The 27,412-nt window shown below is 51.4% G+C and overlaps 1 protein-coding gene across 4 annotated transcripts in view; it reads right to left on the bottom strand.

Annotated features, from left to right (window-relative positions):
• ARHGEF7 (Rho guanine nucleotide exchange factor 7) overlaps positions 1–21,822 on the bottom strand; it is a gene marked incomplete at both ends in the record, with an annotated part of 127,663 nt that extends 105,841 nt beyond the window's left edge. For all 4 annotated transcript variants that reach the window (XM_080689762.1, XM_080689763.1, XM_080689765.1 and 1 more), the window contains one exon: positions 21,658–21,822. In XM_080689762.1, coding sequence (XP_080545888.1) covers positions 21,658–21,822 — 165 coding nt within the window. The remainder of the gene's footprint in view (positions 1–21,657) is intronic.
• Between the last annotated feature and the right edge of the window lie 5,590 nt (positions 21,823–27,412).

The raw sequence follows: 27,412 nt of genomic DNA, 5'->3' as shown, positions 1-27,412 counted from the left end.
ACCAGGGCAGCCACTTTGGAAGGCAGTCCAATGGTTTCTTGCAAGCTAAACACGCACCTACCATGCAGTCCAGCATTTACCCAAATGAGTTAATACACAGGTTCACAAAGAAACCTGCACGCAAATGTCTACAGCAGCTTTATTCAGAATCACTAACACCTGGAAGCCCTTGGGATTGCTTCAGTGGGTGAATGGACGGTGATATACCGTACAACATGCCATTCAGTGATAGAAAGAAATGCACAGCCAGGCACGGTGGCATACACTTGTAATCATAATACTTGGAGGCTGAAAAAGGAGGATTGCTACTTTGAGGCCAGCTTTAGCAATTTAGTGAGACCCTGTTTCAAAATAACTTATATACCTATATATATACTGGCTGGAGCTATAACTTGGAAGTAGAATGTCTTTGGGTTCAATCCCCAGTACCAAAAAGAAAGAAATCCACAGGCTGGGCGTGGTAGTGCACACCTATAATCCAAGTCTTAGGAGAATTGTAGAGTCGAGGCCAACCTCAGCAATGTAGCAAGACCCTCAACAATTTAGCAAGACCCTGTCTCAAATTTTTAAGAAGGGCTAAGGGTGTAGCTAGGAGGTAGAATGCCCCTGAATTAAATCCCGAGTACCAAGAAGAAGAAAATATACCATCAAACCATGAAAGGACATAAAAGTCCTTAGATGCTTATTGAACAAAACCAAATTGGGAAAACTATCTTGTATAATCCCCACCATATGGCATTCTAGGAATGAAAGGAACTCTGGGCTGGAGATGGCACAGAGATCGGTGACTGCCTGGGGTTGGGGGTTGACGAGTCGGAGGGCAGAGGATGTCAGGTCAGGGAAACTGCTATACAATATTGTAACGTGGATAAAGGTTATTGTCTATTTGTTAAAACCCAAAGAATATATAACACGGTATGAACTGATAGAATCTATGGGCTTTATTAGTAATTGTTGTGGTTTGAGTGTTGCTTCCAAAACTCACACTGCAATTTCATTGCCTTCGTACCTGTTGTGGGCGGGAGCTTAACACGGGGAAGGAGTGTCTCCTCCCACATAGCCTCTCCTTCCTTTCCTCATCTTCATCGTCAAGTCTTTTCAAATGAGACGGCTCACAGCCCGCCCTGACATCACTGGTGGACAGGCCCTGTAACTTGCTGGCGTGCGGCGTTCACTGCTCGGAACTGCAGCACGTGCTTCAGGGAGACCCGGTCTGTCTCAAAGTGTGTCTCAATATGGCACATACGGGCACTTAACGTACTACTTGTCCAGTGAACTAATAAGTTAAGGACCTGCACCTGTGGCTGCTGAGTACCATACATCATTGTATACCTGCCAAAAGTAAAGCTAACGCTCCTGCAGCATCCAGAGCTGAAAAGCAACACACAGTCATGAGAAATGTGTCGCCCGGTGACGTCCCCGTGTGGCTATCGGTGTGCTCACAAATGAAGACACCACGCTGCCACCAGGTGGTGTCACATTACGGGACAACTGCCATATGTGCAAGCTGTTGCTGACCCCAAAGTGCAGCACATGACTGTAATTGCTCTAATATAAGAATAGAATATAAGAGTAGAATATTAGCCGGGCGTGGTGGCGCACGCTTGTAATCCCCGCGCTTGGGAGGCGGAGACAGGAGGATCGTGCAGGTTCGAAGCCAGCCGTGCTGGCATAAGAGACCCTGTTTCAAAAATATAAAATAGGACTGGGAGTGTAGCCCGGAGGAAGAAGGGCTTCCAGGAACCCCAGTACCACCAAAAAATAAATAAATAAATAAATAAATAAATAAATAAATAAGAGTAGAATATTTAAGACAGGAACTGCCCCAAAACGTGGCAATAGAATCACAGCAGGCAAAATGCTGGAGAAATTAAAGCCTCTCTTGGTTTGGCCCTGAGCCCCTAGCCCCTTACTGCCATGATGGGTAGCTACGCCCACCTGCCCTCTCTGCCCGAGTCTGGCTGCCTGCCTGCCAGGCACCCAGGGCTCACGGACTGCCCACACTCAGTCTAGGGCTGTCCGTGCACACCAGAGCATAGGCCGAGAGAGCTCTGGTTACAGCTCGCATCCCTATCACTAAAGAAAATCCCTGGCTCCAAGCTGGGTCCCCATCCAGCTGGCCTGCTCCCCGGGGCCTTCTCCGGGCGCTCTGCAGCCACCATGACAGCTGCAGGTTTGACAGGCCATGTTATGTTGGTTTCCTAAGTTTCACAGAGGGCCGTAGAGCTCCTGTGTTTCTGACATTTCAGAAATGAACGAGACAAAAAGAGAGCGAGGGAGAAACAAAGAAGCAGAGACAGACACAGAAAGAGACACAGGCACGGGGGAACAACAGAAAGAGAAACAGAGAGATGGGAAAGAGGGATGGTCACGGGCCACGGCCGTTGCTGAGAAGCGTGGGGTCAGGGTCTGGGGCGACTTCCTCGCTTCCCTCGCATCTCTCGGTGAGTGCTCCCTGCCGCTGGTGGAGCACATCCACCGTGTGTCAAGGTCGCCGACCCTGTGTTGGGGCTTCTGGACTCTGCTTCTGACCGGTCAAGTGTGTGTGCCCTGGTGACCGTCTCCTCCAGGCCTATGACTTCCGTGGGCCTCATTTCTTTGCTGAGAGCTGCTACTTTCCATCTGCACAGCTTCTCGAAGCCTCCTGGTGATGGCTGCTTGGAGCTGGCTGCCCACAGTTCTTTCCGAGCCTGATTTAATGTTTTCTTCTGGGACCAGACTTGGGAGCAGAGCGTTGTTAAAAGTGTCCGCTGTCTCCTTATTCAGTTAAAACAAGGATTCCCCACTGGCGACCACACTGCAGAACATCAGCTGGGCTGCTCCAGGGTCTGGGTGCTGGAGGACGAGGCAGCCCTGCAGCTGCTTCAGGCTTTGGGAGCCAGGGCAGCCCCTGCAGGACAAGCCCCACACCCTCAGAGGCCATATTGGCAGGATGGAGGCCAGGCATGGAAGTGTGTCCTTGAGCGTGGCCGGCAGGCAGGGGCGGACAGGCCACCCAGGCTCCTCCAGCCACAGCGGTGAGGAGAACCTGCCCCTCAAATGGCTCCACTTGATCCATGGAGAGCTCCGTGACTCGCTATCCTATCTGGCCACAGCGCCTCTCAGCCCGATGGAGGTTCCAGAGCGCCTCCTATGTGGCCCAGACCTTAGGCCAACATCCTCAGTCTCTTAGCAGGGCTGGAGGTTCTCTTCCATTTCAGATGAAAAATTCTGATGCACAGAGAAAATGAAGACTCCTACTTTTCAGATAAATCCCAATCCTCTTCCAACCCAGTGTGATTTCTTTGCAGTCTCTGCCTCCGTGTTTAAATACTCCAGAACCCACAGGGAAGCAGCCCTTGGGCTGCGCTGTCTACACTGGCCAGGTGCTGGTTAGGAAACGCATCAGGTGGAAGGGACACACCTAGTGAGCAGGCCATCCAGGGCACAGCCTGGGTCCCCAGTGCTGGTACTGCCTGAAGAGCTGTGCAGTGCCCGGTCCTGTTCTCAGCAGTGGCCCCTGGAACACCAGCATCCATACGCTCTCAGATCTCATAAGGATGCCGGTTCCCAGCTCAGGCCTCTTCCGTGGAGACCAGCTCTGCACCTGCACAAGCCCCTGTGACTCATGCACTCCAGCTGAAGAACCACCCAGCCTTCTAGCCAAAGGTGGAGAGGGAGAGGCCCTCCAATGACAGGTGGATGGACACGTGTCACCGGCGACGCCTCACCAGGCCACTCCAGGAAAGGAGGGAGAACGACAAGCCGGGCACTTCCAGCCGGGACCTCATGAAGGCGCCTTCCCACACCTTCCCAGCGAGCCCACACTGACTCCAGCAACGTGCTCCCGGTGAGGAAAGCCCTCAAGGCGCCTCCGTCCCCACCTGCTCCTGGCTGACATGACAGTCACTAGCATTGGAGTCGCAGGCTGGTGGCACACTGCCGGTCTCCTGCCCGCTTTGCTGTGAATCGCACCTCAGACATGAGGGTTGGACGGTGATGGCAGCCGAGGTGATTCTTCAGGGACCTGAAGGCCACTTTCGCAGAAGACACTGGCCCTTCACTCAGGCCTGCAGATGCCCCGGGAGGCTGAGACGGGAGGAAGGGCTCAGCATCTTCATATCCTGGGCTGCTTTGCCGCCTTAACTTTCCCTTTTCTTCTTTTTTGTGGTACCAAGGATTGAACTAAGGTGCATTCTACCTCCAAGCTACACACTCAGCCTGTTTTGTTTTGTTTTGAAACAGGATCTTACTAGGTTGCTGAGAGTTTCGCTATGTTGCTGAGGCTAGTCTTGAACCTGCAATCCTCCTGTCTCAGCCTCCAAGGACTGGGATTAAAGGCAGCGCCACCATGCTCACTCTGCCTTAACTTTGAGTCAGATTCTACTTGCTCTGCATGTAGACGTGTTGATCATTTGAAAACTGTTATGTACAACTCTATAATAGGGGTTAACTTGACCTGCACTGCCAACTCCTCCCCTTTGAGGCTGAAGACACCTACACCCACCATCACTGGAAACACCAGTCAACATCCATCTCTCAGACTTGTTTCTTCTGAGTTGAGCTTCTGAACCTGGGTTCAGTATCAAAAAAGAAGGACCAAGACGATAAAATCAGTCTGCTCACGGAGACAGCCAAACCACGCTCATTTTACTACTGTGAATTGGAAATAGATCCCTAAACATGGCTTACCTTTGTTGAACAGCACTGTTCCCAATAAACAGCACTAAATCTGCCCCTCTCTCCATTTGCCATGACTTGTAACACATCCTGAGTCTCTTCTAAGTGGAAAAAGAAAACAAATCCCACGAGAAATCTTGGATACTTATGAAATTATAATACAAGTATCCCTCAACTTGGACCTGAACTTTCTACAAACTACACATTCTAAATGCCTGAACTCTACCAAACCTGGACTTTGTTTATTTTACTTGTAGTCCTGGGATTGAAGCCAAGGGCATTTTACCCCTGAGCCACACCCCTAGGCCTTTTATTTTATTTTTTAGTACTGGAAATTGAACCCAGGTGAGTTCTACCTCTGAGCTAGATCCCCAAGCCCTGTTTCATTTTTTAGTTTGAAACACAATCTCACTAAGTCACTCAGGCTGGCCACAAACCGGCCATCCTCCTGTCTCAGTCTCTCAGGTACTGGGATTACAGATATGTGCCACCACATCCAGCTCAAATGTTTCAATAAAGTTGCTAACAACATGCTCCCTGCTGGGTCCCTGAGATATTTGTGGATATACATGCACCAAGTCCGGGGGTTTCAGCAGCACCCAGCACCAACTGCTCCTATTGGTGGGCCCATTCTCTCATGCTCCCCTGGCTCTTCTGGAACCTTCTACACCCTGCATATGCAAATCTCTCCCCTCTGCAGCCTCTCCTTTCTGTCCGAACCCACCCCTGCTTCAGCACAGGGACCCTGGCTGAGGTCGCCAGTGACAAGGGTGACCCCACATCCAGGTCCACCCCAGCCGGTCTGGCTGTGGCCAGTGTCCTAGAACAGTCACCAATAGGGCTTCCTTCTCTCCCAGTGGGCCAGTGCTGCCAGCCCCAGAAGCACATCAGCCACCCTCGCCCCACGCCCCGCCTGTCACCGTCTCCCTAGCCAAGCCTGTGTGTGGCCCACCCCTCCACAGTCTCCTGGGCTGAAGTCACTGCCTGGCTCCTCATTCCAGGTCCCACACTGGGTCCTAGGCCATCCGCCAGGGAATCGCACCACTTATAGCTTCTAGTCTCTACCAAGCACCGCCCCCCCCCAGGCTCCCACAGCTCCACCCAAAGGCCCCTCTAATGATGCAGGTAGCACTCGACCCTGGAGCTCCTTGTTCTGTCCCCACCAAATGCGACACCTCCTTCAGGGGCGACACCTCTCTTGCCCTGCAGCAGGGCTTGTGAAGGCCTAAGTCAAGCCCTGTGACCTTCCTTTCTTGAATCCTCCGATTCCATCCTCGGGTCTTGAGCCTCCTGCTCCTCCCTAACCCCAGCTCCAGCACTCCACGGGCAACCCTGTCTCGTGTATTTTCCATGCTGTGGCTGGACTTTTGTTTTCCAGACACGCAGCCACACTGCTCTCCCTTACGGCTCCTGGAAAGCATCAAAGTTGTTAGAGCGACTGGCCCTCCAGGCCCTCTGCTGCCTGGCCTGGCATACCTCGTGGTGCCCTCGTTCAGCCCCAGGCCAACTGGGTCTTTCTGGGGCACCCTGGACACAGCTTCCCCCCAGGCCTGGCAGGGCCCCTGCCCAGATGCTGCACACCCCTCCTCTGTTACAGCCAGCCACACATCTGCCGGAGCTCAACTCAAACACCTCCCCCGACAAGAGCTTCCCCTAAACCATCCTGCTCCTTCTGCCAAGGGTCAACCAGGGTCCTCAACACACACATTCAGAAGTGTGTTCCTTGCCGGGAGCAGTGGTGCACACTTGTAATGCCAGTGCTTGGGAGGCTGAGATAGGAGGATCACAGGTTGGTGGACAGCCTCAGCAAGGAATGAGGCTCTCATCGACCTAGTGAAACCCTATTTCAAAACAAAAAGGAAACAGGACTGGAGTGTAGCTCAGAGGTAGAATGCCCCTAGATTCAATTTCCAGTACCACAAAAAAATAGAGAAAGAAAGGAAGAAAGAGAGAAAGAAAGAAAGAGAGAAAGAAAGAAAGAAAGAAAGAGAGAAAGAAAGAAAGAAAGAAAGGAAGGAAGGAAGGAAGGAAGAAAGGAAGGTGGTGGGTGAGTGTTATTTGCCTTCAGAGCGTGTGTCTCATTCACAATGCAACCAACCCGTGTTTCTTTGTTGCTCTTCTCCTCCACCAGATAATCTAGGCTATTCTTGCAAATCATTAAATCCCAAAGCCTAGCAGAGTTCTTGGAAGACTGTAGACATCCAATCAAGATTTGCTGAGAAAACAAAGGAATAAACCCTTCCCCCGTGACAATGTGCCTACACTGTTTGTCCTGTGCATTAAAAGTCCACGCACACTTTCTAGACTGACAGTTAGGTCTAAAAGTAGTAGGAGACCGCCAGGAAGATGAGTTCAAGCTGCACTCCATCAACAGAAACGCAGTCACAGCGGGGCATATACCCACACTGATGCACCATATACCCAGGTTGTACCAAAGAGCAACAAGCTGCTTGTCTTTGACCAGTGCAGTTTCGCCGGGTGTGGTGGCGCACACCTGGGATCCCAGCACGTGGGAGGCTGAGGCCGGAGGATGGCAGGTTCACAGCCACTTTCAGCAACTCAGCAAGCCCCTGTTACAAAAGTAAAAATAAGGCTGCGGTGTGGTTCCGAGCTAGAATAGCCCTGGGGCTAATCCCCAGTACCAAATAAAGGCGGGAGTTAGGCTCTCTGTAATTTATGAGGTCCTCTTTCAAAATAAAATGTAAAATAGGGCAAGGGCTGTGGCTCAGTCTGATAAAATGCAGCGGAGTAAGCCGGGTGTGCACGCTCATAATCCCAGCATTTGTAGGGCTGAGGTCAGAGGATCACAGTTCGCAATAAGCCTCAGCTACTTAGGGAGGCCCTTTGTAAACTCAGTGAGACCTTATTTCAAAATAAAGAATAAAATAGGGCTGGGGGTGTAGCTCATAGGTAGAATGCCCCGGGTTCCAGCCCCAGTTCCGCAAAAAAGAAGAAAAAAAAACACAGCATAGCCGGGCGTGGTGGCGCACTGTAATCCCCACGCTTGGGAGGCGGAGATAGGAGGATCTCACTGGTTCAGAGCCAGTCTCGCTGGCTAAAGAGACTCTGTTTCCAAATAAAAAAATGTAAAATAGGTCTGGGAGTGTAGCCTGGAGGTAAAAGGGCTTCCAGGAACCCCAGTACCATCAAAAAAAAAAAAAAAAAAAGCCACAGCATAGTATACCCTGCGAAGCCTGACAGGGTGGGTCAGTGGCCACCCCCACTCTTCCTGGCCCCAGGTCCCCAAGCAAGTCCTGACTCGCTGCCAGGACAGTCACCTGCATCTTCTGGAAGTTTCCGCCAGGACTCACAGGATGTCCACACTCACCCATGTTCTGGACTAGCCTGTCCCCAGAGCAAGGGCAAAGCACAGCGTGTCTGTCACTCGGCAGGACCCACCCGCACGTTTCCACTTGTGTGTACCACGAGTAAAGCTCTGCGAACACCGCTGAGCTGCGCCGGTGTGGACTTGCCACTTGCGTTTTCTTGGGTAGATGCCGACGAGTGGGATGGCTGAGACACTTGGAAGATGCACGTTCAGTGTTTCAGGACACCGACGGTCCGCTTCCTGAAGTGGCTGCATGACTCCGTCCGCAGCACAAGAGTGCGGGAGGCCGGCCCCTGCCTGCGCTTGCCCCGCTCCACGCTCCACACGAGCGCTCTTCCCATCACTGCCGCCCTAACCGACGGTACGTTTTGGCGTGGCTTCAACGTCCATTTCCTTAATAACTACGGATGTCGGGCTTCTTTATAGATGCTGTTTGCCATCTGTATATCTTTTTTGGTGAGGTGTGTGTTCAAACCATCTTCTCGTTTGTTTCCTTATTGAGGTCTAGGAGTTCTGCATTTATTCTGAATACAAATCCTTAAACACATGTGACTTGCAAATATTTTCTCCCAATCTATGTATTTTTTTCATTCTCCTAAAATTATCTTCCAGAGAACAGCAGTTTTTCATGTTGATTAAGTCCCATTTATCTACTCTTTCTTGTATGGATCATGATATTCCTGTCCTAAGAATCATGCCTAGCCCAAAGCCACAGATGTTTTCCTCTAGAGCTTTTTAGGCTAGACTTGAAGATCTATGATTTACTCTGCACTTGTTTTTGTATACTGTGAGCACAGCTTGAAGCTCAGTTTTGTGTGGAGGCGTGGTACTGGGGATTGACCCCAGAGGCACTCTACCTACAAGCTATACCCCTAGCCCTATTTTACTTTGTATTTTTTGAAACAGTCTCACCAGTTTGATGAGAGTCTCACTACTTGCTGAGGCTGTCCCCCAAACTTTGGTGGTTATAGTGTATACCACTATGCCCAGCTGAAGTTTTTTAGGTTTTTTTTTTTTGTTGTTGTTGTTATTTGTTTGTTTGGGGGTTTTTTTGTGTGTGTGGTACTGGGGTTCCTGGAAACCCTTCTACTTCCGGGCTACACTCCCAGACCTATTTTTTATATATTTTTATTTGGAAACAGGGTCTCTTAAGCTAGCATGGCTGGCTTCGAACCTCCGCCATCCTCCTGTCTCCGCCTCCCAAGCGCGGGGATTACAAGCCTACGCCACCACATCCGGCTTTTGTTTTTGTTTGCGGTGTTGGGAATGGAACCCACGGGCATTCTACCTCCAAGCTATACCCCAGCCCTATTTTTTCTTCTTTATTTTGAAACAGGGTCTCATTAAGTAGCTGAGGCTGACCACGAACCTCAATCCTCCTGTCTCGGCCTCCCAAATGTTGGGATTACAAGCATGGGCCACCATGCCTGGCTTGAAGTTCATTTTTTAAATATGGATTTCTAATCCTTCTGGCATTGTGTGTTGAAGAGAACATGCTTTCGACTGTGAATCGCCTCTGCACCTTTGAGGGAGGTCAGGTGTCTTTCGTGGTCTATTTTCAGACTGTTCTGTCACGCTGATCTCTCTCTTTGGCCAATGACTGCTGCCTGGGTTGGTGGAGCCTTCTGAGGAGCCTGGAGACCACATCCCCTGACCTCCTGACAGCTCGGTCCTCCTGGCTGGGCTATTCTGGGTCCTTTACATTTTCATGTATATCTAAGCTCCTTTGTCAAGTTCTATTTTTTTAAAAAAAGGCTGCTGGGCCTTTGGCCGTGGCTGTGGAGCCTGTAGATCAACAAAGGAGAGGCGGCAACTTAGCAACGCCAGCCTTCCCACGACCCGAGCCGTCTGCTCGCTCTCAGACCTCGCAGCGTGTGGAGTTTCAGAGGGCAGGGCCCTCTTATTGTGGTCAGAGTTATCTGCAACCACTTCTCTTTTTAGTTTTCCTTTTCCATTTGCTATTGCAAATTATATATTTTTGTTTCAAGTTTTGATCACTTTACTAATATATAGGATAACTAATTTTTGTACTTTTTTTTTTTGGCAGTACTGGGGATTTTTTGGCAGAACCCAGGGGCATTCTCCCTCCAAGCTACACCCCCAGCCCGATCTTTTATTCTTTATTTTGAAACAGGGTCGCACTGAGTTGCAAAGGACCTCACTAAGTCGCTGAGGCTGGCTATGAACTACGATCCTCCTGTCTCAACCTTTAAATGCTGAGATTATAAGTGTGCGCCACCACGCCCGGCTTTGATTTTTGTTTATTAATCTTCAATACTTCAAAACTCTGCTGAACTCACTTGTTAGTTCTGATAACTATCTTGTGGATCCGGTACAGTTTACCACCCAGACGTGCCATGTGCACACCCAGGCAGTTCCCGCACTCCTCTGTGCGGGCTGCTTCTTCTAGCTTCAGCAGAGGGGCGGAGCATCCTCCTGGTCTCAGGAGAGGCCCATCTTCCTGGCAGGTCACCCTTCCTCAGGTGGAGCTCTGGCCACACCTGGGCTGCTGGGGGCTGTTAGAAGGACAAATGCCACATTCCACCGCGTGCTTTCTCTGCACCTATGGAGATAATTCAGAGCTCTTCTTTTTAAGTTTGTCAACAAATTATATCAACTGATTTTCCAGTGAGAAACCAACTTTCCTAAAATTGATTCCATGGTTATATTACCCTTGTCACACAATGCTGAATTCATAGGCTAACTTTTTAAAGTTTATATCAGTGTTCATGGGAGCTACTGGTCTATAGTTTTTATAGTTTTTACTTAGGCTTTTGTCAGGTTTTGTTGTCAGAATAAGGCTGACCTTAATCCTAGCACTTGCCTGTAATCCTAGTACTTGGAAGGCTGAGACAAGAGGAAGGCAGGTTCAAGGCCAGCCTCAGCAACTTGGCGAGGCCCTCCTCAATTTAGTGAGATCCTGTTTCAAAAATAAAATAAAATAAGGGGCTGGGATGCAGCTCAGTGACAAAGCACCTGCCTTGCAGGTACAGGGCTCTGGGAAAGAAGGAAAAAAGGAAAGAGAAAGAAAGGAAGGAAGGAAGGAAGGAAGGAAGGAAGGAAGGAAGGAAGGAAGGAAGGAAGGAGGCATCCAGGCAAAATAAAAAATAAAATAAGGCTCAGGGTATAGCTCAGAGACAGAATATTCCTGGGTTCAGTCTCCAGTAACACACATACACACACACACACTTAAAAAAAAATAAGGCTCCAGAATGAGTCAGGAATATTTCCTCATTTCCAACATTTTAGAAGAGCCTGTAGAACTGCCATTCTCTCTCCCTAAATGTTTGGTATAATTTGCCAGAGAAGCTACCTGGCCTGGAATTTTCTTTTCTTTTGTACCTGATGTGAACCAGGGATATGCTCCTCCAAGCTACAACCCCAGCTCTTTGTATTTTTGAAACGGTCTTGCTAAGTTAGTGAGGTTCTGTGCCTGTGATCCTCCTGTCTGAGCCTCCCAGCACTGGGATGCACCACGATGCCAGGCTGAAATCTTATGTGAAGGTTTCTGCCTACAGTGTAATTCTGTCAGATACAGGGCTGCTCTGGTTACCCACCTCTCCCTGTGTTTTCCAAGGGGGCTGCCAGTTCTTCTAAGCTGTAGAATTTACTGGCATGAAATGACCCTTTGCTGCCTGCAGACCTGCAGTGACTCCCCACACTGGCCCTCTGTGTCCCCCTCCCTCGGTCTGGCAGAAGGTTTGTTGATGTTGCTAGTTCTTCCCAGACACCAGCTCTGGGTTGTATCGATTTTCCTCAAGGAGCTCTCTGCTTCGATCCACTGACTCCCGTCCGGTTCCGAGCTGCTCCTGCTCCTTGCCTTGGGTCTGAGTCACCAGCTGCTTCCTTTCTCAAGGTGGAAGGACACTAAGGACAGCTGCGGGCTGGGCCACGGGCAGGTGGGCACCAGGCGCCTGGGCCCGTGTGGCAGCTCCTGGCCGGGCCGCTCGCTGTCCTCCGAAGAGCCAGCTGGAGCTGCGGGGAGCGCTCCTCCTCCAGCCCCTGATAGGGATGGTCTGGAAGACGCTGGGTCCCTGGCTCCTGTCACCTAAACATGTGGCCTCCTGGTACTTTCTGGAAGCTTAACCTTTGACACAAATCTGTCAAGAATCCAACCACATGCTATTTATCGAGCCTGTTCTCAAAAGCAACAAAAACACATTCACAAACAGGAATAACTATAACTAGAAGAATTGGTCTCCATGAGGGAAACCTGCTCCCAGAACCAGTGTTTCATGAGGTTAATTATATAATCACTGATCTTAAATAAGGCAATTTCTTCAGTGCACAGAAAAGCCACAGAGGAATTACTCAAGGAAGACTGTGCAGAGCTCCAGGCTTTCTAGAGCCTCTCAGTCCTGGAAAGCCTGCAACCAACAGAGGCCTTTAGAACCAGAGATGTCCTTCTAAAACTCCTAATTGTCTGTCAAAATCACTGTGACACTGAATTCTTTCTTGAATTGAATGACAAAGTCATAATCTTTAGGCATGCATTCAGACAGCAAGCAGCTTTTTCAAAAATAATCTGGATTCCTGCCTGTGTGGTGGCACACACTTGTAATCCCAGTACTCAGGAGGCTGAGACGGGAGGATCGCGGTTCATAGACAGCCTCAGCTCCTTAGTGAGACCCTCTGCAACTTAGTGAGACCCTGTTTCAAAAATAAAGAATCGCCAGGCATGGTGGCGCACGTTTGTAATCCCCGCACTTGGGAGGCGGAGACAGGAGGATTGTGCAGGTTCGAAGCTAGCCTTACTGGCTTAAGAGACCCTGTTTCCAAATAATAATATAAAAGTAGGTCTAGGAGTGTAGCCCAGAGGTAGAAGGGTTTCCAGGAACCCCAACACCACCAAAAACTTTTTAAAAAAGAATAAAAAATAGGGCAGGGGGTGTAGGTCAGAGGTCGAATGCCCCTGGGTTCCAACCCCAGACCCGCAAAATAGATAAATAAATAAACAAACAATCTGGATTCCTAACCAAAGACTTCTGAAAATTTGCTAACTCCAGATGGACACTTAAAGTCTTTTGTGAATTTGAACTACTTGCAGGACAGGAAATTGGTAAAAATGTGCCCTGGCATGGGACCTTAGTGAGAAAGGCCATCACAGGCCACAGTATTCACAGAGCACCCAAAACTAGGCCCTTTTAAGGAAGACACTGCTAAAAATAATAATAATAAATAAATAAAAATACTGTGAGAACTAGACTTCGTGACAAGAAACTATGCAAAACCAAAACAGACATTGAACTACGCGTTCCAATTGTAGGCCAAAGCAAATTAATATAAGGCTCAAGAGCTCTTAACGTATATCTTTTTCAAGTCTGAATTACAGAGAGCTGCTTGAACAAAGATCGGCTTCTTGCAAGCTCCTACAAAGCAAACTGCTCTAGGCATATAATAAAGTTTTGCGCACCACACCAGCAACAGGAGCACTTTAAACAATGAACTTTAAAGCGGTCACACACACCCAAGGAGCTGGGGGATGAGAGAGGGATGCCTGGGCTTCCTCTCTCACTAATGCTGGAGGGATTCCAGTTCCCAAACAGAATCTTCCTCTCAAAAGACGCCTCTGAGGCCAGGCATGGTGGCGCACACTTGTAATCCCAGCATCTGAGATGCTGAGACAGGAGGCTCGCAGTTCGCAGACAGCCTCGGCTACTTAGTGAGGCCCTTTGCAACTCAATGAGACCCTGTTTCAAAATAAAGACTAAAAAAAAGGGCAGGGGGTGTAGCTCGGAGGTAGAATCCCCCTGGGTTCCATCCCCAGCACCACAAACACAAAAAAAGATGTCTCCAAAACATGCCCCGAAGAACAGACGCATTAGCACCACCTCCCTATCTCAGCCACACCTGCTCCCAGGCCGCCCACAAGGCCAGGCCTCGCCTCAGGACACTGGACCCAGTACCCAGCGCTGCCCCTGCTGTCATCCTTGGAAATGGGCCACCAAGGGGCCCAGGACCTGGGGGGAGGCCCCGGGGGGGGACCGATGTGTGAGGCGGTTCCTGGGGGCACTGCAGCCCTGAGAGGGGCCCTGGCCCAGCTGTCCTTGGTCATTGGAGGACCTCTCTCCACACATCACCAGCAAGGGGAGCTGTCTCCAACCCAGAACACGATTCCAAAAGACAAAACCCAGGGAGGAGGGGCAACTCCCCCAGGGAGCCCTGAACTTTCAGAGCAACCGACGGAAGGTCTGAACCCCAAACAAGAGCCCACGGTGCTCTTCCTTGGGATGGATGAGAGGACAGAGGGAGGAAGAGGGGAGAAAAGTAAAGCAAGAAAGGACACTTAGAACCTTAAAGAAATAGTCGAAGTGCAGTCTAAACAAAAAATTACAATGGAAAATTTAGAAAATTCAGAACTTGAGAAAATGTCCTTTTTTTTATTTTAAGTACTGGAGCGTGAACCCAGGGGCATTCTACTTCTAAGCTATACCCCCAGCCCTATATGTATTTATTTATTTATTTATTTATTTATTTATTTATTTATTTTTGGTGGTACTGGGGTTCCTGGAAACCCTTCTACCTCTGGGCTACACTCTCAGACCTGTTTTATACTTTTTATTTGGAAACAAGGTCTCCTAGAGCAGCGCGGCTGGCTTCAAACCTACGCAATCCTCCTGTCTCCGCCTCCCAAGCGCAGGGATTACAAGCGTGCACCACCATGCCCGACTATTCTTTATTTTCAAGCAAGGTCTCACTAACTGTGAGGGCCTTAGTAGCTAAGGCTGGCCAAGAACCTGTGACCCTCCTGTCTCAGCCTTCCAAGTGCTGGGATTACAAACATATGCTACCACTCCAGACTTTTTAAGAAAATATCCTTAAAAAAAAAAAAAAAAAAAAAAACAGGGATGGAGCCCAGCGCCTGGTACATGCTGGGCTAGTGCTGTACTACTGAGCTACACTCTCAGTCATTTTTTTTTATTATTATTCTAAGTCAGAGTCTCCCTAAATTACCTGAGCTGGCCTCAAATTTGTAGTCCTCCTCTCTTAACCTCTGGACTCTTGGGAATTAAGTGTGTGCACCACTACACTGAACTGTGTGCACAATAAATTTTTCCAACATTCCATCGGAGCATCCCTCCCACCCTGGTCCTTCTGACAAGAAGAGGCACACGCCACCCGGCAATGCGCTGAAAACCGCGTCCAGCTCACAAGACTGCAGAGGCTCAGAGAGAGACCTGGAGATGCAAACCCCACAGGAGACAAACTCCTCAACTAGCCTCGCACACCTGATAAAGGAGGGAACAGCCAGGGGCGCGCCATGGCCAGCTGCGCTCTGCGCCACGGCCCGCCCTTCCCATCTGGGGCTCCTGGCATTTTGCCCCCATGAAACTTGGCACCAGTGAAAGCTGAGGGCCACCGGCTCCGCCCTCCGCCACCCGCCTGAGGTTGCGCGCCAGCAGCTGTGCCTGCGGGGCCTGCGGGGGAGGAAGAGATGCACCCCGAGCCCTGAAGGTCACAAGGGCCCGCCCTGCCGTGACAATGGGAAAGTTCTAGTGCCATTGGTAAAATAATCACATCTACTAGGTACCATCCGCACTGCTTATTCACCATGTAACTACCCAGCTGCCCAGAGGCCACTCCCGCCAGCAGGCACCATTCTGCAGGAGGAGACAGACCCAGAGGAGGCAGGCAGGCTCCCAAAGCCACACAGCAAATGGCTGCAGCGCTGACTTGAAGTCAGTGTAAAGGACACATCTTGCAGGTCTCCAGGCAGGGACACTGGCCCTGGCGCTGCGCGTGGCAGAGTCGTGAGTGCAGGGCAACGGCTGGCCCTCCGTATACAGTGAGACCTGGGAGCGAGGCTCCCGCACACAGGAGGATCCAGCACGAAGAGACGCGTCCCCTTAAAACAGGGCCAGCGCGACAGCTCTGCCCGCCGCAGCCCTGCCCGCGCTGCTCTGCCCGCGGTGTTCACAGCGGTCCGCCCCTCTAGAGGGGACACTCAGCACACATCCACGCCACTCTTTAGTTTCAAGAGTGCTGCACACGTGTGTGCGCACACTCTACATCTTGGTGGGAACGGGGACCCAGGACGTGGTAACAGTGGGGAGGCCCAGAGCCTCACTCGCGTCCTGCAGGGGCCGTCCTCCAGGCCATGAGGAGGGCAACAGGGAGGCTGTGCGATCCCAGCGGGGCAGGCCCCACACCTCCTCTCCACCCCGGATTGTGTCCACTGCCAGCCAGGCGTGGCCCACAAACTTCCCAGGAAGCCCTGCGGACGGGGCCCCTCCATGTACCTCCTCGGGGCTCCCACAACGTCCCGGGGTCCCTCGAAGGGTCTGGCCAGGGCAGCGGTGGCCTCAGGCTGCCGTCTCGGTTCCCAGCCTGAGTTGTGAATTCGCCTAGTCTTCCTCCAAATGCAAGGCCCTCAACCGCCACCTCAGCCAGGTGACCTGGGCGTCCGGCCCCCGAGAGGCGGCTCCGCGAAGGAGGGCAGTGGGGCACCTGTGGCTCCACACAGACAGTGCTTTTCTTTAAAAGAGATGTATTTAGCTGGGTGTGTGGTGGCACCTGCCTGTAATTCAGTACTTGGGAGGCTGAGATATGAGGATCACAGGTTCAAAGCCAGCCTCCTCGACTAGTGATACCCTCCTTCAAAACAAAAACTAAAAAGGGCTGGGAGTGTAGCTCAGAGGCAGCACAGCCCTGGGCTCAATCCCCAGTGCCACACACAAGAGATGCATTTAAAGGTACGAAGAGAGCCGGGCGTGGTGGGCACGCTTGTCATCCCAGCATCCGGGAGGCTGAGACAGGAGGACAGCGGTTCGCAGACAGCCTCAGCTACTCAGTGAGGCCCTCTGCAACTCAGTGAGGCCCTGTTTCAAAATAAAGAATTAAAAAATAGGGCTGGGGGTGTAACTTGGAGATAGGATGCCCCTGGGTTCCATCCCCAGTTCCGCAAAAATAAATAAATAAATAAATAAATAAATAAAATAAAGGTGCGCAGGGCGTTGAGGAGGAAAGCCGCTGGATTCCGGGGAAACATCCTTAATGAACTCGAGCCCGGTCCTGGGACAACACACGTGCGGTGGCTCTGAGAGCCAGGGAGCACTGCCACAGGACGTGTCGGATGTGAGAGTGTGCATGTGCGTGCGTGTGCGTGCGTGTGCACTCTGTGCTCGCATGCAGTGTCAACATAACTGCTAGGGCATTCCTAGTCTGGCTTCCAGGAAGTCTCCTCAGACACCCAGGCTTAAACTGCACTGCGTGTGCTTGCTTCACTAAGAGGGAACCCGCTAATGCCAGCACAGCCCAACTCTTCCTCAGGCCTGAAACCCAAGAGAAGCACACGGGCTCAGAGCTGAGACAGAACTCTACACTCTCACGCTTCAAAGGGAAGCCTTATCATTACAAAATTAACTCTTCTCCAACCCTAGGGTAGTTTACTGAGAAGAATCTTGATAAAGCCAAGAATGCCAATGGTCGGGTTTTAAGAAAGTCTTAAACCAGGCGCAGGGGTGCATGCCTTAATCTCAGTCCTTTGGAGGCTAACACAGGAGAACTGCAGGTTTTCCATCGGCCTCGGCGATTGAGTGAGCTGTCAGCAACCTAGTGTGACCCTGCTTCAAAACCAAAAAATAAAAAATGGCTGGGGGTGTAGCTCAGAGTAAGAACATCTGTGGGTTCAATTCTCGTTTCCACGTTTAAAAAGAGAGAGCGTGCGTTGGCTAGGCACACGCTTGTCATTCCAGTACTTGGGAGGCTGAGAAAGGAGGATTACAGGTTCAAGGAGTCTCAGCAAGGAGTGAGACTCTCGGCAACCTACTGAGACCCTGTTTCAAAACACAATAAAATAAGGCTGTGGGTATAACTTGTAGGTATGATGCTCCTGGGTTCAATCCCCAGCAACACACACAAAAAAGGGAAGTTTCCTTAAAAATGGTCCGGAGACAGCCTATTTTGCAGCTTCTCCCGGAACTGTTGTCAGTCAATCAACAGTCTTTACGATCAGCCTCAGAGCACAGTGTCCCTGCTGGACTTGTTCTGAGTTCAGACCCGCCATGACTGGCCCTAGAGAACAGGTGATTCTCACCTCTGCCCTTTCTCTTCTTGCCCCAGCCTCACCGCCCCAGAATCCTAGGACTGGCCAGAATGTGAGTCTTACGTCAGCTGGGAAAGGCGTTTTCTTTCTCTGAGGCTGTATCAGATTCTGCGGGCCGTCTCCTGGGGCTGCCAGATTCCATCTGGGGAGACGCTGGATTCTCACTCACGTCAGCAAAAACATCCGAATGTGACCCGCTCAAACGCTGAGCCAGTCACTCCCGAAGTCCTTCCCATCTTTCCTTGACGTTACAACTTGGGCTTTCCTCTTGCCTTGCCTGCTTCCTGTTTTCAGAGTTTTTTTCTCCTGTACCAGACCCCCTTAGAACTATTATTTAGTGTTTTCTCTCCCACAGGCACTATGTTCTTAACAGGTGAACTTGGCTCAAACATACTATGCAACCTGTTGGTCAAACATTCCCTCAAACCCATTTGCTGAATGGGCCCCGACCTCCAGTGCTAAGTAGGGCCACCATGGATGGGATCAGTTAAGAGGAGGTCAGCCCAGGGAAGGGGGACTCTGATCCAACAGGACCATGCCTGTGCGTGCGTGTGTGTGCGTGTGTGTGTGTGTGTGTGTGTGTGTGTGTGTGTGTAAGAAAGACAGACAGTAGGGATTAAACGCAGAGGCATTCTACCTCTGAGCCACACTTACAACTCTGTTTTTAGTTTTGTTTTGAAACAGGGTCTTGCTACTTTGCTGAGTGCCTTGCTAAGTTGCTGAGCTGTCCTGGAACCTGTGATCCTCCTGTCTCAGCCTTCCAAATACTGAGTTGAGGGACTTGCCACCATGCCCGGCGAGGACTGTGTCCTTATAGAAGGGGACCTAGACACTGTGAGGCCACAGAGAGCGCCCTGTGAGGGCGGGAGCAGCACGCTCGTGCCCAGGGTGGGACGGAGCCTCCATGTGGACTCCTGGGCTCCAGACTGTGAGACACACACGCACACCCTGGTCACCAACAAGACGAGGGCTGGCTCTGACTTCCGACTACATTCCCAGCACTGGACCCGGGTCTCCTGTGAGCACAGGGCTTGGTTTCGTGGGTCCTGTTCTCTTCCTGGGACAGAGAGAAGTGAATTAAGCCACCTCATCTGCTGCGTTCACAAGTAACCTTAACACACACACCGACACGTTTTGTCTTCTCTCTCAGTGATTTTCCATCCTCTGGAAGTCCTGCCTCTAGATTTCAGCTCCTTCCACTAAAAACCTGGGGATGTTTGGGGTGTGTGGACTTTTTTTTTTTTTTTTTTTTTTTTTTTTTTTTTTTGGTGGTACTGGGGATGGAGCCTAGGGGCATTCTACCTCAAAGAAACGCCCCCAGCCCTATTTTTTATTCTTTATTTTGAAGCTGGGCCTCACTGAGTTGCAGAGGGCCTCACTAAGTAGCTGAGGCTGGCTCTGAACCTGCATGATCCTCCTATCTTAGCCTCCCAAATGCTGGGATTACAAGTCTGTGCCACACGCCCGGCTTGAGGTGTGGGTTTCTGAGAGGGTGCCGCCAGGGCAGAGGGGCATGGTCGCCTCGCGTGTTCCAGAACAGGATGGGGGCCAGCACGTGCCAGGCTCTCTCAGAGAGGGAAGAGCAAGGCCTTCACACAGGAGGACGGGGAGCTCCGCAATCCTAGCCTTTCTCTTCCCTAAGCAGAAAGCATGTCGGCGACGATGAAAACCGTGTTCTGCAGGGTTCCCAGGAAGTTCCACAAGTGCCTCTTCTCTGGCGAGGCTCCGGCCCTGCCAGACACGCGAAGGAGCAGGGAGTGCCCTCCTGCTCTGAAGCAGAACCACCATGATGGAGGAAACAGAACGTTTTCCTAATGAAAGCCACGTGGGAAGCCTCCTTGTTCCGTGCTTAGCCCCAATCTCCCGTGAACTCAGTCATGAACTTCCAAAGAGAGGCGGCAGCGCTTGGCCATTCAGGGCCCGGGGCGCCCTGGCAACAGGGTCAAGTCAAGGCCCTCTCCAGTCCACATGAACGTTCAGTTTCCAAATGTCCCTTCTGCGGGCGAAACCACCTCACACTTGGATTCTCCCACTGACGCGAAAGCTACTCGGCATGCGCGCTCTGTGGCGTACATATTGGTGTGTGTAGCCGTTGGTAAGTGTGTGTGTGTATGCACACACACACACACACACACACACACACACACTTCTTAGGAAGTGGAGACTTGTGAAGTGCAGGATTTTAGAGGCGGAGAATGGCTAACGTTTTGCTCCTCAAACCTACCTTGAACCAGAGAACCAATAACCGTCCATAACCCGCAAAGCTTTCACTGTGACAGTCAGTTCAAAACAAACCAACTGGGACTCAGGAACCAAACACTTTCGTCCTAAGAAATTTCCATATGACTGTAGTTTCAGAATATGTTGTGCTCCGATTTGGCTGCTACACGCTAAACATTTTATCCATTCCTGCCTTTGTTGTTTCAGAGATGAAAGGAACACTACAGTTTTCCAAGAAAATCTTGCTAGAATTTAAACAAGAAAATGGTTATTGAGGTCTGTGGATCGATATGCATGCAGCGAATACGCCAAGCTTTGACATGGTTTGTCAACACAGCACGTGAAGTTTCTTAAAGCTCTGTTTCTAGCAAGGGAATAGCATTTCCTGTAAGCCTATTTTGGTAAACTCTGCGTGCATTTCAACGCTTTTCGACATCTGTCTTTTATTATCAGAGGCACCAAAATCCAGATGACAGCACAGTCTTATTCTGAGCGCCTTCCGACTTAGACCCTGCTCCTTCGCGGGTCTGTCGTACTGTATTGATCCCTCTCAGTTACAATGCTTACTCTGCAAAGCAGCTGTTCTTTCCAAAACACAAATTCTGTTTTCAAAAATATATTCTAAGAAAAATAGCTAAAGCTAGTGTGCACGCAAGGTTCGTGTCAGATATTTTCCGCCCTCATTTCAAATGTAGCAACATAATGTGGAAATGTACGGATCCGATTAAGCAGTTTACTTTTCAAGTCACTTAATTAACCTTTTATTACTAAAGAGTCTGTGGTCACGCCTGTGGGGGAGGGGAAATACGCCTCACTAAAAATGAGGTGCGTCTTCCTAATCATGATGGTGCACTTCGACTTCTGTAACGCCTTTTAAATACTGATCTTATGTGATCTTTTAATTTTACATATTGGCAAAAAGAAAAACCTGGAGGCACGACTTTGCCATGTTGGACATATCTGAGCACAGGGTGCAGGAGAGGCCCCAGCCCCCGCGGCTGCTCCTGAAGGTGAGCGGGCATGAAAGCAAACTTTCAGGTCTCAGGGCGGGGCGGGCCCCGCCCGCAGCACCAGGACGCCCGGTCCGACCCGGCCCAGCCCGCGCGGACCGCGGGGTACAGTGGCAGGTCCTCTCCGGCCGGGGCGCGTCTCCCCCAAGCACAGCCGCGGCCCGGGGGGAGGGCACAGCCCGGCGGACCCGGCGGACAAAGCCCTCGCGGCAGCCGCCCCTGCCTCCGTCGCCCCATCCCTGCGTCGCCCCATCCCTCCGTCGCCCCATCCCTCCATCCCTCCCGCCTCCTCCATCCCGCCGCCCGCGCCCGCCGCACACAATGGCGCCGCGTCCCCGCCCGCCCGCCCGCCCGGCACAAAGGCGGCCGGGGAGCCAGGTGCCGGGGTCGCTTACTTTCTCGATGGCCCCGGGCAGCAGGCGCTCCAGCAGCCGGCACAGCACCACCCCATCCCGGAGCGACGCCTGCAGGAAGCCCTCGGGGTCGGCCACCGTCTTCTTGGGCGACTCCAGCACGCCCAGGGCGATGAGCCACGTAACGGTCTGCTCGGCCGAGCTCATCGCGCCGGAGCCGCCGAGCCGGGCCGCCGCCGCCGATGACGTCACCGCCCCGCCGATGACGTCACCGCCCGCGGCCACCTGCGCCGCCAGCGCCGCCCACCGCGCCGCACGGCCGCCGGGGCTGGGGCCCGCCGAGGGACGAGGGCCGGCCGGCGACGCCCAGGGCCTCCCTGGAGGGTGGGCGGCTCGCCCAGGGCCGCGGGGGAAGGGCAGGGGCCGGCGAGGGCGGGGAGCTGCAGACCCCCATTGGAGGCCCAGGGCGCTGAAGCAGGATGGCGCCTGCTGGGAAGGCCCCGGTTTCCCTTCACACCATCCACTGGCCCTTGGGCGGCAGTTATAATAGGCTTCCAAGCACCCATGGGCCCTTGCCCTGCGCGACACAGGAGAGGAAGTCTCCAAAGATTCCAAGAATAAGGAGGCTTGCTCCTCTCCCTCTGCTCACTTTGGTTGCCGTTATTAATTGCCTTTCCTTACAGCTTCCAGTTACAATTCCAGGAGCAACCGAGTCCAAAGCAGGCTGGGCCCTGGCGCGAGGGGGCAGTTCCCTTTACCTCGGCTGCCCCCCTGCCCTGTCTGAGCGGCCCTCTGCCTGCCCGCCGCTCCCTACCCTCACCTGGCCCCGGCTCCTGGCCCGGGCACAGGTCACGCAGTAACCAGGGTGCTGCAGTCGGGATGCAGGCCTTGGCGGTCCCCAGAACAGCACGCCAGCCCACCTCCACCCAGTTGCCCTGGACGCAGTAACCCAGCTAAGACGCCCCCCAGATTCGTGCCCAGAGTCTCGCTGAGGGGAGATGCCCACGGAGATCCCTCTCGTTATTGCTGAGTTTACAAAATAACTTAGGATGCATTCATTACAATTTCAAATTCTGTCAGACTGGGATTGGAGAGAGAGAGAGAGAGAGAGAGAGAGAGAGAGAGAGAGAGAGAGAGAGAGAGAGAGAGAGAGAGAGAGAGGAGAGATTCAAACTGACTGACTCAGTCAGTGGGGCATAATGACTCATACCTGTAATCTCAGTACTTGGGAGGCTGAGACAGGAAGATTGCAGGTTTGAGACTCACCTTAGCAACTTTATGTGACCCTCAGCAATTTAGCAAGGCCTTGTTTCAAAGCAAAAGAAAAATAACTTTTTTGAAAAGGGTTGGGGCTGTAGCTTAAGAGGTAAAATGTCCTGGATTCAAGATCCAGCAGTACTGAGAGAGAAAAAAGGCAAACCATGAGCACCCCTCGAAAGCCCAGCGGAGCAATACTGCCCAGCTTGTGCAGGGTCACATAAAAATGTTAAAATCTGCCCAGAACTAGGTGTGGTGATGCAGTCCTGTACTTGGGAGGCTGAAATAGGAGGATCAGAGGTTCAAGGCCGGCCTCAGCAAAGTTGCCTATCAACCTAGCAAGACACTGTTTCCAAACAAAAAATAATAAGATAAGAAGAGCTGAGGATAGCACATCCTTGTAATCCCAGTACATGGGAGGCTGAGACAGGAGGTTCATAAGTTCACAGCCAGCCTCAGCTTCTTAGTGAGGCCCTCAGCAACTTAACAAGATCCTGTTTCAAAATAAAGAATAAAAAATAGGGCTATGAGTTTATCTCGGAATGTAGAATGCTCCTGGGTTCCATCCTGGGTTCCATCCATCCCCAGTAGAACACACACACACACACACACACACACACACACACACACACACACACACAATCTGCCCCAACCTTACACTAGACAGGCAGGTGAACATGGACCAGCGTTGTCACCAGCCCCATAAGAACTGCTCTAATGGAACTGGACCATCATGGAGACTGTAAGGATACGGTAAGAAGCCGTCCTGGGGAGCTGGCTATGACTACTGGGCGTAACCGAAGGTACTTGTCCCATCAAGCAGTGTCCCAGTCACTGGGGTAAATATGGCCAAATGCCAAAAATTAAAGACACAAAATAAAATAGGGCTGGGGATATAGCCCAGAGGTAGAAGGCCCCTGGGCTCCACCCCCACTCTCACACACACACAGTTGCCCCCGAGGACGGGAGCAGAGCTTGCTAGCAGGTCGCTCAGACGGCACTTCGTACGTCTCATGCTGTCTCTCCCTCACTCCCTCTCTGCAGTGTGAAGAAAACACTGTGGGTCCTGGGCTCATCAGATGCGGTCCCATGATCCACCGCGGCCATTCGTCATCGGCTTGATTCAGCACTTCACTTGAAGCTGTCTCCTCTTGACAGTCCCTCTGCGTTGGTCAGCTGGGCTCTGGAAGGACAGACACATGCCCACTCGTTGTCCGCTTCTCAGCACCACGGGCCCGGGGCCCTAGCATCCTTCAACAGACGCCAACGGTTTTTTATTGGGGGGTCATGAATGCATGAGGTTTGAGATACACATCTGCTACTTTTCTGTTCACCAATCTGCTCCCCGTTCCTCTCCGTACCTGAGAGGAGACCTTTCCCGGGGTCCCGCACGTTTCTCTGCAGAGGTATGGCAGCTTTGGTTTCAAACTCTCCTGTCAAAAATGTTTTCTCGCAAATAGCTCTGAAAGATAGATATTGTTCCCCTCCTAAGGGGCAACTTTTCTGGCTGACCAGCAGATGCAAAACGATGATGTCTCCCTGTGGGACGAGGTTTGGGCAGGTTTGCCCGCGGTGTCTTTCAGGACTGGGTTTCCTAAGTCAGGGCCCTCAGTTGTCCACCGGCTCCTCTAGGAGGTGCTGGGGGACCTGAAGCAGGCCGAGCAAGGGCTATGGCCTTCCTCTTGTCTCCGACCGGGAGCCTCCGGCCCGCAGCCAGGAGCTGTGGCTAATGGGTTCACTTGCAGGCAGGGTAAAATGGCGGGCCCTTCAGCCCATGGGTGCCTGCGCTCACTTCCCAGGATGGAGGCCCAGTTGCTCTCTCCTTCCCAAGACGTCCCAAGAGTTTTATTAGAAAGCATTTTCTTCCTCACTACTCCCATAGGGATTGTAATTTCCCTTTTGATTTTTTTTCTTTAACCAAATCTTAATAGAGGAACATGTTTCTTAATTGCCAAGAATTTGAGATTTGGTTGGCCATTGATTGCAGTTAGGCAATTGAGTTTATAAATTCATACGTTCCAAAAGTTTGCTGAGATTTTAAATGAACACATGAAAGAGCGAATATGCCCTGTTCTAGAGAGTGTACATGTATGTAAGGTTTGTGTACATGTATGTAAGGTTTGTGTACATGTATGTAAGGTTTGTGTACATGTATGTAAGGTTTGTGTGCATGTATGTAAGGTTTGTGTGCATGTATGTAAGGTTTGTATACATGTATGTAAGGTTTGTGTGCATGTATGTAAGGTTTGTGTGCATGTATGTAAGGTTTGTGTGCTTTTAAGCACGTCTGGAATAATTGTACATTCATGTTTCAAAAAGTACAGAGAAGACAGGCCTCGTGTTGCACATCTGTGATCCCAGCTCTTGGGAGCCTGAGACCATAGGGTCGTAGGTTTGCGACCAGCCTCAGCAACTTAGGGAGATCCTTAGCGACTTCGTAAGACCTTGTTTTAAAATTTTAAATAAAAAGGGATGGTGGTATAGCTTGGAGGTGGAGCATTACTGGATTCAATCCTCAGCACCAAGCAAACAAACAAACAAAAACAAATAGGAAGCAAGAAGGAGAAGGAGGACAGCAGAGAGTCACCACGCACCCACCCAGCGCCCTCAGTGGCACCCGCAGCCAGCGCGCCTTCTCAGGACAAGGAGTGGCCAGGCAGCTGGCATGACACTGACCAGGAGCAGCATCTGCTGCCCTCGCCCCGGCTGCCCAGCCCCACAGCCTGGCTCCGCTGCGGGCTTTGGCTCTCCCATCTTCTCCCCAACTCCCACCCTTGCTGAGAGCGTAGTTATTTTAGTTTGAACCTATTATCAGAAGTCCACTGTAGAGCATCCCCTTGCAGGAGCTTTTACTCGGCGCTGATACGGTACGCTCCTGGATGCTTCCGTACCATCCTCTGCCCGTCGCGTGGGTGAGGGTGGGCGTCCCTGTGCTTTGCTCTCCTTGGGCTCGTCCTTGTCACTCCTCTGCACCGAGGTCTCTGCGTGGGGCTGCGTGGCGTCCGTGGCGCGTCTCAGGCACTTCCCTCCATGGGGCGCGAGGGCGGAGAACGCTGGGAGCCTGCCGAGGCGTCTCCGCAGCGTGCTGTCTGGGTCCGTCCCGTCTCTGGGGCTGTGGTTCCGCCGAGTGCCAGCTCCTTGGTGTCACGGAGGAAGGGCTCAATCCGGTCCAGTCTGACCCTTATCTGTGTATATACCTTGTGCATTTGGACTAAAAACTTGTCCGATTTTGTCCCTGTTGTTAAAGATCAGGACTTCGGTAGTGTGTGTGCGTGGAGGGGGGGCGGGGGCGCCGGCTGTGGCCCCTGCCGGGGTGACAGAGCAAGGGCAGCAGTCCTGGGCCCGGAGAGAACTATCATCTGTCCTCAGGCCTGGGTCGCACCTCGCCCTCACGGCAGCGCTTTGATTTCTCTTTAAAAAGCTTCATGCTGCCGGGCGTGGTGGGCACGCTTGTAATCCCCGCGCTTGGGAGGCGGAGACAGGAGGATGGCGCAGGTTCAAGCCAGCCGTGCTGGCGTAAGAGACCCTGTTTCAAAAATATAAAATAGGCCTGGGAGTGTAGCCCGGAGGAAGGAGGGCTTCCAGGAACCCCAGTACCACCAAAAAAAATAAATAAATAAAAAATAAAAAAAATAAAAAGCTTCATGCTTCATTTTTTTAACCAGCACGCCATGCAAAACTGTTTTTTAAAAAAGTACTTTTGTGAGCCGAGCGTGGTGGCGCATGCTTGTAATCCCAGTACTTAGGAGTCTGAGATAGAAGGCTCATAGGTTTGAGTCCAGCCTCAGCTACTTAGACCCTCTGCAATGTAATGAGACCCTGATTCAAAAATAAAGAATAAAAAATAGAGCTGGGGGTAGAGCTCAGACGCAGAACGCCCCTGGGTTCCATTCCCAGTACTGCGGCAGGGGTGGGGAGTGCTTCTGTGTGTGTGTGTGTGTGTGTGTGTGTGTGTGTGTGTGTGTGTGTGTGTGGTGCAGGGATTGAATGCAGGGGCACTGTACTTTTGAGTCACACCCCAGCCCTATTTTACTTTTTATTTTGAAACAGGGCCTCACTAAGTTGCTAAGTTTAGCCTCAAACCTGAGATCCTCCTGTCTCAGCCTCCCAGGTATTGATATCACAGGCACGTCCCCCTTCGCCTAGTGGAGAAGTACTTCTTTAAATAGTAGAGTCAGACTCCAACAAATAAATATTTGGTGGCATGTTAGTGCCGTTACACTTTGCACTGGGCAGCAAAATCAATCTTACACGAAACATTTTGGCTTTGCAAATGGCTTCATCCATTTGAATATAAATATTACTTCCAGAGAAATATTTTCATTTCTCATTTTCTATTCTTTTGAGTTATTTCTGAAAAAGTCCCATCAAATGAATTTATGGGTTTGATTAAATGGAACCCCAGTTTAGAAGCCACACTTACTGAGGATACAGAAGTTCCCTAAGAAACAGGGCTTCTTGTATTTGTCCCAGGACTAAATTTTTTTCCAAGTCTCTCCTGGACAAGGCGAGCAAGCCTCCCTCCCCACAGAGGTACTTG

The sequence above is a fragment of the Muscardinus avellanarius genome (assembly GCF_963383645.1).
Source record: "Muscardinus avellanarius genome assembly, chromosome: 2".
NCBI classification, from domain to species: Eukaryota; Metazoa; Chordata; class Mammalia; order Rodentia; family Gliridae; genus Muscardinus; species Muscardinus avellanarius.
The sequence above is the reverse complement of the archived record's forward strand: the minus strand, read 5'-3'. Positions and strand labels throughout refer to the sequence as shown.